Here is a 12,494-nt window from a genome sequence, read left to right on the forward strand (position 1 = left end):
CAGCTATTCCACAGATACCTCATCTTCCCTTGCCCTGCCTCCTCCAGCAGGTGCCCACTCAGAGACAGTGCCTGGAGAAGCCATGCCTCTGCCTCTTGAGGCATGGAGCAGTTGTGCAGCCATCCTGCAGTTCGTGCCCATCTCTAGTGGAGCTAACTGGTGTCATTGTTATATTGTAATTGTATAATTATATTGTTATATTCAATTGTTTAAAGAAACAAGAACCCTACTCCACTCTGGTTTATGGATGTGGGACATTGTGCTTCTGTATCTACAATTCAGAAGTTCAGGAAATGGCCCAATATTGATGCACAATATTTGTGCCTGCTTTGCCAGCAAGAAAAAGGATGCCAATCTGTACATTGCAAAGGGCTGCCAATGGCAGCTGTCAAGATGGTCTACAGGATACCCTCTTGTAATCACTACCATTTATGCTTGTTGGAAAACAGCCCTGACAATTGCTTTGTGTTTGGGTGAGAAGTAGTGAACTGATAGGGGGGAAAAAGAGCCAGCTTCTGGGATTTTCCCTTGCTTGGCATCACTTTGTGAATGGTAGTGAGCACAACATTCAGGCTTCCTTTTGTTATTTGAAGCTTAGCATCCATTCATTCATAAACCTGAGGTTTTTTTTTTTAAAGAATTGAATTTCCTGGCCTTTTGAAACAGAACTTTATGTATACTTGCACTACACACAAGTTCCAGCAAAAACTTCCCTTGTGTGCTAAAGGATGAGCATGTGATCTGTACTACAGTTGCTGGGAGAGGACAGAAGCCAGGAACGGCTGGGATGTGGCTGTAGTCCCTCTGTACCTAAATATTTTGACAGGCTGTTTTTGGACTTAGTGAAATGGAGAAGCAAACATGTACATAAGACACAATGCCTGTGCTCTCCGGGCTGCAGTGCTGGAGGAAGTTTTTATAACAAACGAAGCTTGCCCATCTTTAATGTACCCCATTACTCTTGCTTTTGCTGCAAGAGACAACCAGCTTTCCCCCTGGAAAGAAAGGTGTTTCCTTTTGTAAGAAATAGCTGTAGTGCAAAGTCAGCATCAATCCAGTGCGGCAGTGTTACCCGCTCCTGAAAATACCCTCCAGTATTTTGCTTCCAGTTTTCCTTAGTCTGTGTACTTTCTGCACCATACACCCAACAACAGCTGTTTCCGTTCACTGCTGTGAGCCCCATACATGGTACTATCAAATGAGATGCCCAGGAGCACTTGAAAAGGTTACTTTCCCAATCAGTTGGAAAAGTTACTTTTTAACTTTAAAAGATCCATTTTGGATAATGACCACAGGGATTGTGGGAGTTGTAGTCCAAGACACAAAGATTGAGGAAGTTACCTTTCCAAAGGCTGTTAGTCCTTCTGAAAAATAAGATACACAGCATGCATGAGCTCAGTAAGGTTTTATGGTCCCTCTCCTTTTGCTTTTCCTAACTCCTCCTTTCCTCAGATTAGCACCCAGCTAAGATCCCAGGTGGCTGTGGAAGACAAACTAGCTTAAATTTTTTTTTCTGGAAGCCCAGAATGATTGGTAGCAACAGAGCTTGAAAAAGGTCTGTTTTGGACTACAATTCCCAGAATCCCCGTCAGCCAGCATGGAAGGTGCAAACTAAGAAAGTAACCTTTTCCAGGAGCTGCATAACATCACACCATACCAAGTCTGTTGCGGCAAACACGACAGATTCCATAGCGCTTTCAGTACTAAGATACTTCTTTTGATTCACGGCGAGTCTGTTTTCTTCTACATGCCTCCCCCATTTTTCGTTTGCATTGTTGCTTTCTACATTTGCAGGAAGGCTCTTCAAAATAAGTCTTGCTTTTTGTGCAAATAAGGTAGAATGAGACTTTCCTCCATTTGGAACATATACTGAAGATCTGGGGGGTGAATCATTTTAAGACCCTCTTACAGAATCACACTTTCCTTGGAGAACAGTGGGGCAATACAGTGACTGAATGTTTTGCCTTACTTTTCCAGTTCTATAAGGGCTAGAGCAGTATTTCCTAACCAGGGGGTGGTGACTACCCAAAGGGGTCTCAAAAGTGTTTTCTTGGGGGGTGTCCCTATACAGTGGGCCCTCGACTTATGAATGGCCCTAGTTGCAAACGTTTTGGGTTACAAACCCGATCTCATAGGAAACTATAGACCCTACTTGTGAACGTGGAATCCAGTTATGAACAAAAACAAAAAACAAAAGAAAAAAAGGGGGGAGAAAAAATTCTGCCCCTAGTGGTAGGAATGGATTAAGCAGCTTTGCATTAGTTCCTATGGAACTAATGAATCGACTTGCGAACCGCCCCTCGACTTAAGAACCAAAAACAGTCGGAATGGATTAAATGGTTTTCAGTGCATTCCTGTGGGAAATTCTGATTCGAGTTACGAACTTTTCAGGTTACGAACAGACTTCCGGAACGGATTAAGTTTGTAAGTTGAGGGCCCATTGTATGTGTTGTAGCCCTTGTTATTATTTAATTTCTCCCTTGACCTTTTGGAGGGGGATATTAAAGTTAGTGTGCATGTGTATGTATGAAAAAACAGGCCCTCCAGGGGAGAAAGAAACCTCTTATTTTTTAAAAAGCCTTTTTACGCAAATGTGGCAGGGGGATATCGCCTGTTATAAAAAGGGGTATTGACTTTAAATGTTTGGGAACCACTGGGTTAGAGGCTTACATTTTGTATTCTTATTTTATTTTTATGAAAACTGGAAATCTGGGCCAGGGGTCTAAACAGGTACTGGTGTTATTGGCTAGAATCCAGTCAAAACCTAGCCAGCACTAACCTGGTTTGGGTGTCTACTCATTTTCTGAGCTGTGCCTGTGGGATGTGATGACACCGGGCAGCCGCTTGTGTGCCAAAACACGCTCCTTCTTGAGTGCTGGGATGAGGGCCATGAGATCCTATGGTTTGTGCAGGCTTGGAGGGTTCCATCTTAGGCCAGTGGGTTTCTAAGCCATCTAGTCCAACCTCCCGCACACGGCGAGAAATCCAGAGTGAGAGCACCCCAGTAGAACCCTGTCGAGGCTTCTGCTTGGACATAAGCAGAATCCCAGCCACATCGCAAGCCTGTTGGTAGCCCATCCCCATACGGGGCGGGTGTCTGTGCAAAGGAGCACCTCAGTTTGAGCTGGTGTCACTCCCTTTAACAGTTTCACACGCACATTCAAAGTATCACAGTGACATATTCTACAGCCCAACAGGTTGCACGCAAAACCAGATGGTCTAATGTGCTGAACAGGAAGTGTTGATTAAAAATTGCTGGCTCTTGTGAACATTCGTTCCTTTGCAAGGAATTTAGAGGACAGAACATACTGTGCCTATCAGTTGCCTTGTTCATTAAACAGCGGGCTGAGTATTGAGGAATAAGCAAGGTTCTTACCTTGGCTTTGTGAGGTTGCTTTGCTTTATCTATAGCTGAGAGCTGGCAATAAATGTTTTATGCCACCTCTTGCCTGGCTTTCTATTCTTTCTGTCTCCAGAGTCTATCAGAATTATTTGGCCCACTTGCTCCACACCAGGTTGACTTCCTCTATTACTGTGCAGATTGCTTAGGTTATCAGAATGTGCCTTTGGAAAATATCCAGAAATATCAGTGGGTCTAAAATGTTGTAGCCTAACTGTTGTTGCAGAAACAACAGAGACATCTTGTTTCAACAGTCTCATTGGCTGTTGGGGCAATTCAGAGTGCCGGTTTTGACCTGTGTAGCTTGGGTTCAGGCCATCTGAAGAAATACTTCTTCCTCATATAAGCTCCACTCTCCAAGTGCTGTCCTTCTGCTGATAAACAAAGGTCTTTTTCTTCAGGAAGGCTTTTTACAATTGAACATGCTCTTAGGGAAGTGGAGTGGAGTATGCTTGTACTTTTTATTTTCCTATGTGTCTTAAAATATTTCAATATTAATTCATGATGTGACTACACAGTGCAAAAAATGTGAATGGATCCACCTTGAAGTTGCACCCAAGAAGTCAGGTTTCTCCTGGTTAATTCACTTTAGCCAGCAACACAGAAGTCAGCAGAAAGAGGGAGGAAATCAGCCTTGTTTGCAGCTTGTTAACAGTTTCAGTTGTCTCCTTTCTACACCTGGTGCCTGGGCTTGTTTTCATTTCCTCTCCCCCTGTCTCTGTCTCTTTCTTTTCTTTAAGGGCTTGTTATCTTAGCACTAGGCTAGGGTAGTTAGCTCTCCCCCCAAAAAAGAACAAGGAGTCAGCACAGAGAAAGGAGGGTGTTTAAGATAGCTCTGCTCTAATCATGCCTCATGCAAATATGGATGGCCAGAGCAGAGCTGTCTTAGAACTTCCTCCTTTCTCCCCAGTTCCTTACTCTTTTTTGTTCTTTGATCAGCCAGCGGCCATAGCACTAAGACAGCAAGACTTTAAGCATGAAAAAAGGAGGGGACGGGATGAGAAAGAAGGGGAATGGGAAGGGAAGAGCAAGCAGAACCAGGCACCAGGTGGGTGGAGGAGAGGAATCAAACAGCAGCTAGTTAGGAGAAGGAAAACTCTGATTTCAAACCTCCACTGCCTCGTTTATCCACTGATGGAAAAGGCTTCAGAAGTAAACCTCAAGGCAAAATCCGGAGCCGGAGTCCCAGAGGCAGTTTGTGTCGTTCTGCCAACTCCTGCGACATCGCTGGAACCAGTTGTATTGGCTCTTGCCTTTCCATTGGACTACTTCAGCGACGTAGAGAGGAGGGATTTGCTGCTTGGGTAACAGCCTATCCTCCATATTATTTCACCCAGGCTTTGTTCTCTGGAGAGGACACTCCAGCTTCACGTACAGCGTCGAAACAACCGGAAAGGCATTGCCACTCTCAAATTGGCCTTCTCAGTTACACTAGAGGCTGTTCCAAGTCCTTCAGCTGAAAATCCTTCCACATCAACTCAAGCAATCGTACCATGTGAACTGATGCAAAGGCATTCAATTAAAAAAAAAATAGAAGTCCCAGCAGAGGAAGGAAAAACTACAGATTGGAGGCAGAAAACTCTGGTCTGATTGACTTTTTAATGTCATTTTAGTCAATGGAAAGTAATATGAATCAGGTCATCTAATTCCTGGAGCATTTCAGGCATTATTTGTCAATGTAATTGTACCTTTAGTTTTTTTTAATCATAATATATACAATGATGCTTTAATGTTGTGTATCTTACTATGGTTTTCATCTGAATCTTTTTTGAATCGTTTTGTTGGCTGCCTTAGGTCCCAATAGTAGGAGAAAAAACGAAAACAAACAAGATTTTTTTCAGAGCACGGAAATGTTATCTTTCTGAACAAAACTGCCATGGCCATTGAGCATGTTGGGTGGAAGATTCTGGGAGCAGTAGTCCGAAAAAGCAAAGTGTTCAAATATGGCTGCAGGCATAGGACATTTGGTCTATGCTATAATTCACTGAAACAGGAGCTCACCTTTCTCACCTTGCTTCTCCTTCTTTTTCCACTTCCAGGGTTCCATGTGATTCCAACCATTTCCAGCATAGTTCCCGAGAGCTGCTTGTTAATTGTTGTAGGACTCCTAGTTGGAGGGCTCATCAAAGCTGTGGGGGAAGACCCCCCGATCCTAAGTTCAGACGTCTTCTTCCTTTTCCTCCTCCCGCCCATCATCCTGGATGCTGGCTACTTCCTGCCTTTGCGCCAATTCACAGAGAACCTGGGGACCATCTTGATTTTCGCCGTTATAGGGACACTCTGGAACGCTTTCTTTGTGGGCTCGCTGCTCTATGGTCTGTGCCAGATTGGCAGTACTGGTCTGAATGACATTAGCCTCATCGCCAACCTGCTTTTTGGTAGCATCATCTCCGCTGTGGACCCGGTGGCTGTGCTGGCTGTGTTTGAAGAGATCCACATTAACGAGCTGTTACACATCTTGGTGTTTGGAGAGTCTCTGCTCAATGATGCCGTCACTGTGGTGAGTGGGATGTAACTCTAGTAGAAGTGGCCCAGACATGAAGAAAGAGGCATCCGTCCTCAACTTGTAGATGTGCGGTCTCTATTGCTATTGTTTGTTTATTTAGCAAAACAAAGTGTGGTGCTTATAGTGTTTAAAGAGGCATCTGGGTGGTTTACAATTATTATGCAGGCAACACATTCCCATCGTTCCCCCCCTTACACACACACACACACACACACACACACACACACACACACACACACACACACACACACACTTACACTTTATTTACTGATCTTGGAAGGATGGAAAGATAGATCAGCCTTGAGCTGGCTACCTGAATATCTTGGGACTGAACCCAGGTCATGAGCAAAGTTTTGGCTGCAGTACTTCAGTTTAACCACTGTACTACCGGGCTCATTTGTGCATTTATTGTGCACAAAGCATATAGTAAATAAAATTAGAAAAGCAGTGATAGTAACCAGAATCCCATAACTAAATATAAACTCTACTGTAAGTGATCTGAGCATAGCTTTCAATGTAATATATCCAAATATCTGGGTAAACACCCATAAGGAGTTGTCATCTATAAACTCAATCCATTGAATGACAGGGGGTGGCATTGCTCTTTATAATGTTGCAGTGTCAGACATTTAGCCACCATAAGAAACAAAAGAATCCATATGTACTGAACACCGGTAATTTCCCAAGTATTTGCTGAATGATGCAGTCACTGTGCTGAGGGGAATCTGACTCTGCTAAGAGAAAAGCATACCTTTGCTTCTGGTTGCAATGTTGGGTTCCATCACTTAAAAGAGGAAGAGTTCCATAATCTGTCAAAATGCATCTCTGCCTAAGCATCACACAACCAACCATGGAGAGCAGAAAGATGTGGAAATCATAAATGACTTATTGGATAAGACTACGTTGCCCATATTTCTGTCTGAAAATGTGATTCATTGTATGCCTGTGGGAACCTCAGAAGGAAGGGTGATCCATGGCTGTTTTTGCTAGATGTATGTATGCCATCTGGCATACCAAAGTGCCCTAGATTGCTAGATGATGGACATCTAGTCATCCACTAGCTATTTTCCCATTGATAGGCTTCATTCCCATGTTTTTGTAGCTCAGTGGTGGATTTTGGTGCATAGGACCTCAGTAAATTCTGGACTGGGAATGATCGCTATCCAAAATTCCCAGAGAATTAATTTGTGTTAACAAATGACACCTTCTTGTATAACTCTTGTCTATGCTCTCAGTCCTTATCAACACAGCAGCAGTTGAAAATGGTGGGGATTGTCCTCTCAAACACCTGGAGGATGTTGGATTGGAGACAGCTATCTCATGATTTGCTGGTCAAAGAGCCTTAGGTACATTTCCAGCAATTTGCATCTTACTTTGCAAGCTCTGCTTCAACTGGGCAGAAACAGAGACAAGCCTAAGCATCAGTGGGTCTTCCTCTCAAGCCGTATGCACACCAGATTGCACCCTGATGGCTTTCCTGTTTATTTAATCCAGGATCACACTGTATTTTGTCATTGCTAATGCAGTGAGAATCCCCACCTTGCGAGCTGCCATACATTTAAAAGGGCACGGAGGGAAAACAGCGTTTTACATTTCATGAAAGAACATTATGCCTGTATGTGTGCCAGTCCATGCTAAGGCATCACTGCTATGAAAGTACATGAAATGTACTGTGATTTCAAATGAGGCAACAGTGGGGGGTACTTCCTTTCTGTCTCTGGAACCCATTTCACCTGCCCAGTTCCATGGTGACTCATTTTAACCAGTGAACTTCATGCCCTTGGACAGATTGAATCTGTGACTGTTCTGTGCACCATTTCCGCATTTCTATGTCATTGCCTAACTGTGCCAAGATATAGAGAAAATCCTTGCTGGACGACACTGATGGCCAGTATCCTGTTTCCCCACCACAATCGAGTCGATATGAGCAGAACACAGGGATGGTCCTCCCGTTGGGCAGACTGAGGCAATTAGATAGCAGATGCTGGGTGATAGAGCTAGAGCTGCCCAACCATCCCCTCGAGTCCCTAGGAATTCAGTTCATTTAGAGGACAGTGTTGTGTTGGAATAACATGGTCTGTTCATCAAGCCTAAACAGCTTAGAGTATGTCTCTAAACAGCAATAGCCGTCGTCCTTGTAACTGGCAAGAAAGAATCACAAGGCTCTTTGCTGTTTGTGACCCTACAGGTAGCTTATAATCATCATGATAGCTTTCCTCTTCATTAATTGGTTCCATCCACGCCAACTCAGTTGTTGGCCTTCACTTTGCCCTTTAGTATTTTCACATTCTGCTGTGTAAAGATGTCATTTCTTTTGTCTGTCCTTCTTCCTCTTAACGTCATAAATCTAGAGAGACTCCTTTGTGTGTGGAAGTCACTTGTGTGCATGGAAACCTCTTTTCACTGCTTCTGTGAAAGGCCAAGGCTGAGACACACAGCTTGCAAAATTTTACTTTCTGGGCTATGATATCCAGCATCTCTCAGCATGTCTAGTGTGTTGGCTTGGGGATTCTGGGTTCTCAGAACTTTACCAAGCTCAGTTCCAGCCTGCCAGTGGCTGAGGTGGTTTCATCACAGAATAGATGTCCTCTGAATATTACCCAAGGGATATTCTGCAGGGAATAACAGGTTAGACACCCCTCCACCAGCTTCTCACCCTGCTCCAGGAATTGGTGAACTTTTTTCTGCATCTGATCTAGGAAGGAGGAGATTTTTCACCCCTTCTGTCTCTGAGCTTCCTTGCCCTGGAGATGGGGTTTGTCCTCCTGTCTCTGTATCATGGTTTTAATAATTCTTCCTCTGCAGAACATTGGGTTACGGTGCCTGCCCAAATTAAACAGCTTAGAATCTTCAGCTGGTGGCTGCGAGGAAGAGAAGAGGCTAGAAAAATCTTAGACAGCAAATGAACATTTCTGGCTGGATAGCCTAGTGAGCTGAATGCCTGTCTGTAGAGCTAGAGATTGGGAAATTGAAGAGCCATCCTGTGTAGCCTTGGACAAGTTGTACGGTTCCAGGGCACTCCCCAGAATAAGGGAATAGTAAACCACTTCTGAGCACTCTACATCTAGAAAACCCTGGCAAGGGTTACCGTAAGTCAGAATTGTGGTACATAATTATTTTAACGGGAAATTTGGAGCCAGGGACACAGGGTTACCAGTGAGCCTTACATGCATTCAGAGCTTGGACAAGTCATATTTTTGGACCACAGCGTCAAGAATCCCCCAGCCAACATAAGTACTGGCCTTGTTCGGTGGTGGATGCTGGGAAATGTAGTCCGAAAGAGTAAATGTAAAGGTAAAGGTTCCCTTTGACAATTTGTCCAGTTGTGTCCGACTCTAGGCGGCGGTGCTCATCTCCATTTCCAACCCATAGAGCTAGCTTTGTCCGCAGACAATCCTCTGTGGTCACATAAAGCAGGTTCTAATAAAGCTTATTTAGATGTCTTTTGCTGTAGTTGTGCCCATCATGAGCAAATGAACTAAAGTGACTGTTTCGTTGTTCTGATTTTCTCGAGTGACTCTTCTAGAACTGATGGTGAGATTTTAAAAGAAGCAACAGGTGTAAGGTGGAGGCAGAAGGGGAATACCCCAAACGTTGAGTTCCATTGCTAGAGTTCCAAGATAATCCCATGCTGGAATGTTGCCATTTTAATACTGGTGGAGAAGATTTCTTTCATACCTCCACAAAAAGAGAAAGTTCGCCAATGGCGGCTGCTTTCAGAGACGTTCAGGAAGTAATAGCTCAATATAAAAAAAAGAACTAAAAATGTGATTCACTTCTGTAGGTCATTTTTAAGAGCATCAGAGAAAAACGATGCTAAATTGGGAGTTATGGTGCATATTTGCTTAGTAATCCACATCATAATATTTTGATGCAGTTTCCCCTGATTCACTCCGTAACATCAGAAGCTGATGTTATATCAGAACCCTCCATTTCCCATGAAACCGTGTGGTTTATTTTAACCAGGTTAATTTAATTGTTGAAAAGATTAATCCCTTTGCGGGGTGGGGGGATAAGCTCTCCCAAGGCAGCGTGCAGTGAAAATATGAAACCAGAAAACACTATAAATCAGTGAGCGAAATCCTGTTGCATACTAGAATAGGCCCATTTGAATCTATTGAGCTTAGGCAGAGTTGACTCATCAAATCTTCACTGATTCAGTGGGCCTGCTCTAGTGAAACATAGTATGCTAAGCAACAAGATTTTGACCAGTGGGTTTCATGGCTTGATGGGGATGATAGTCTGGATCTCTCAAATCTTAGCCTAACACTTTAATCACTTTATCACCTGGCTAAGGAATACACAACATTCCCTTTAAAAAGTCCAGATATTTGTGTGTGTATTTTAAATTGTGTGTAACCCCCCTTTTTTGTATAATTGTTGTATATTCCCCTGATGAAAGACTATTAATACAGTGCAAACTGTGTTGGGAATGTGACTAATATTTGCTAACCTCCACTTTTAAAATCTTGATTTTTCTATTTGGGGTTCCTGCTTCATTGGATTTTAACTGCATGTTTTAACCAATGCAAACTGAGGTGTCCAAATTGTGAAAGGTAGAGCAGCAAACTGCACCCCAGTCAATGTGCATTATTCCCAGAGCTGGCCAAATTATGTTGTCCTGGGAGGTGGTTGGGTCCCACAAACTTTCCTCATTGTCTCTGGCAGTAAGAACACACTCATCACGAAATAAAGAGCTAACAACTCCCCATATTGGCTCCTGGAACAGGCTGCCACCTCCCTGCTTAATAGGGGGGCATCATCCACCTGCCGTACTGACAAAATCCCTCTGTTCAAGTCAAGGGAGGCTGCCTAATGCCAGGATTTGCTTTGATTATTTTAAGGTAGTAATTAGGAATGGGGTTTGGACTCAGCAGGACAAATGCTGCCTTGATTTTTAATGCTACCTTTTGATCCATTTCCCCCCATTGCTTCATAGGTTATTAATTTTCTGCCTCTTTCATCCTGGTACCCCTGTTGGCAGTCTCTGATAATGGCTTGTGTAAGCTGAGATTACTTCTGCCTCTTTCCTCCTTTTGCTTGCTACAGGTTCTTTACCATCTTTTTGAAGAATTTGCCGCATTTGACAAAATCACCATCACGAACATCATCTTGGGCTTCCTCAGCTTCTTTGTGGTATCCCTGGGGGGCGTTTTTGTTGGTGTTGTCTATGGCGTGATCGCAGCCTTCACCTCCCGTTTTACGTCGCACATACGGGTCATTGAGCCTCTGTTCGTCTTTCTGTACAGCTACATGGCTTACCTGTCAGCAGAACTCTTCCACCTGTCAGGCATCATGGCGTAAGTATTGGACAAGCAGGAGTTGGTCTGGCCTGCGAGGGCTGGAATTTGCACAGTCTGGGAAGGAACTAGTCAGTAATATAGTAAACTGTAACTAGTTACTTTTTGGGGTAACAGTGTGTATTACATTACATTTAAAAAATGCAACTCATTGGTTACAAAGTTTCTTTGGCATTTTCAAGTTAAGGGCATTTTGAGGCACTTTGATTTTTTTCCACCTTGAATGTCATTTTTCTTTTCAGTCCTAAGGATTTTCCTTCTCTAAAAAAAGTAATGGAAAGTAACAAAAAAGTAATAAGCAGCACAAGTAACACAACAAATTACTTCCTCAGTATTGCAACAAGCAACTTGTTACTTTTGCAATATAATGCATTAAGAAAAATGAATTATTTTAAAAGGTAACTTTTTATGCTGTCATAGGAACAAAGAAAACTGTCTTATAAATAGTGGGAACCGTGTCTTCGTGGGTGTTGTTAGACTGTAACTTTGATCGACCTTCTCAACTGGCTATGCTGGTGAGGGCAGAAGGGAGCTGGAAGGCCAGAGTTGCCATCCTCTCTGGAGATACTGGGATGCAACTGTGCATCTTTTATGCACACAGCCTGTACTCTACCACAAATAAGTTTTTTCACCTCAATATGTTTCTGAATAAAGAGCTGATCTAAATGAGAACACAGGAAACGTAACTTATTTTGAGTCAGATAATTGTCTAGTTTAGGGAGCTACCAGGTCTGCATGTAGCTACCAATTTTGATTTCTTTTTCCTATGGTTTGGTTCATTCTACTTTCTGGCAGCCACATGTGTTTTAAGCAAGAGCAATCCACCCACCCACCCTCCCCCTTTTGCCAGGACCTGTACTCCTTTCTGGCATAGCGCTGGCGCTGCAGTTTATTTGGTGTGATTGAGAGCACTCCTGGTTATCCTGTTCTGCAGTCTGTGTGTTTACTTAATTCACTCCCAAAATTGAGCTGTGGATGGCATTCTCTTCTGTGACAATCCTATAACGTATGCAGTGGGTTGTGACAGTAGAAAGGACACTGAAGAAACCGTCTCTTCTACTTTCCTCTTCTTACAAAATGTAAAAGATATTCTTCTAAGGGACAGAGCACCATTTCAGATACAAGAGAGTATCCATGCTAGGTTGATGTATTCCTGTAGCGCTATGCCACTTCCTAAGTTAGAAAAAAATGGAATTCGCCCCAGCCAATACAGTGGGGGAGGGGCATCAATAATCTTTCTCACTGGAGGAGAAATATCGCCCATGTGAATGGAAGGATTGTTCAAGTG

General features: G+C 43.3%; 1 protein-coding gene and 1 long non-coding RNA gene across 2 annotated transcripts in view; both read left to right on the top strand.

The window, feature by feature from the left end:
- Positions 1-12,494, top strand: part of LOC144584288 (uncharacterized) — a 362,675-nt gene that overhangs the window by 246,956 nt on the left and 103,225 nt on the right. The window lies entirely within an intron of this gene.
- SLC9A1 (solute carrier family 9 member A1) overlaps positions 1-12,494 on the top strand; it is a 97,350-nt gene that overhangs the window by 54,957 nt on the left and 29,899 nt on the right. Inside the window, exons 2-3 of the mRNA XM_072980284.2 lie at positions 5,440-5,900; positions 10,956-11,206. Coding sequence (XP_072836385.2) covers positions 5,440-5,900; positions 10,956-11,206 — 712 coding nt within the window. The remainder of the gene's footprint in view (positions 1-5,439; positions 5,901-10,955; positions 11,207-12,494) is intronic.

The sequence above is a fragment of the Pogona vitticeps genome, chromosome 9 (genome assembly GCF_051106095.1).
Source record: "Pogona vitticeps strain Pit_001003342236 chromosome 9, PviZW2.1, whole genome shotgun sequence".
NCBI classification, from domain to species: Eukaryota; Metazoa; Chordata; class Lepidosauria; order Squamata; family Agamidae; genus Pogona; species Pogona vitticeps.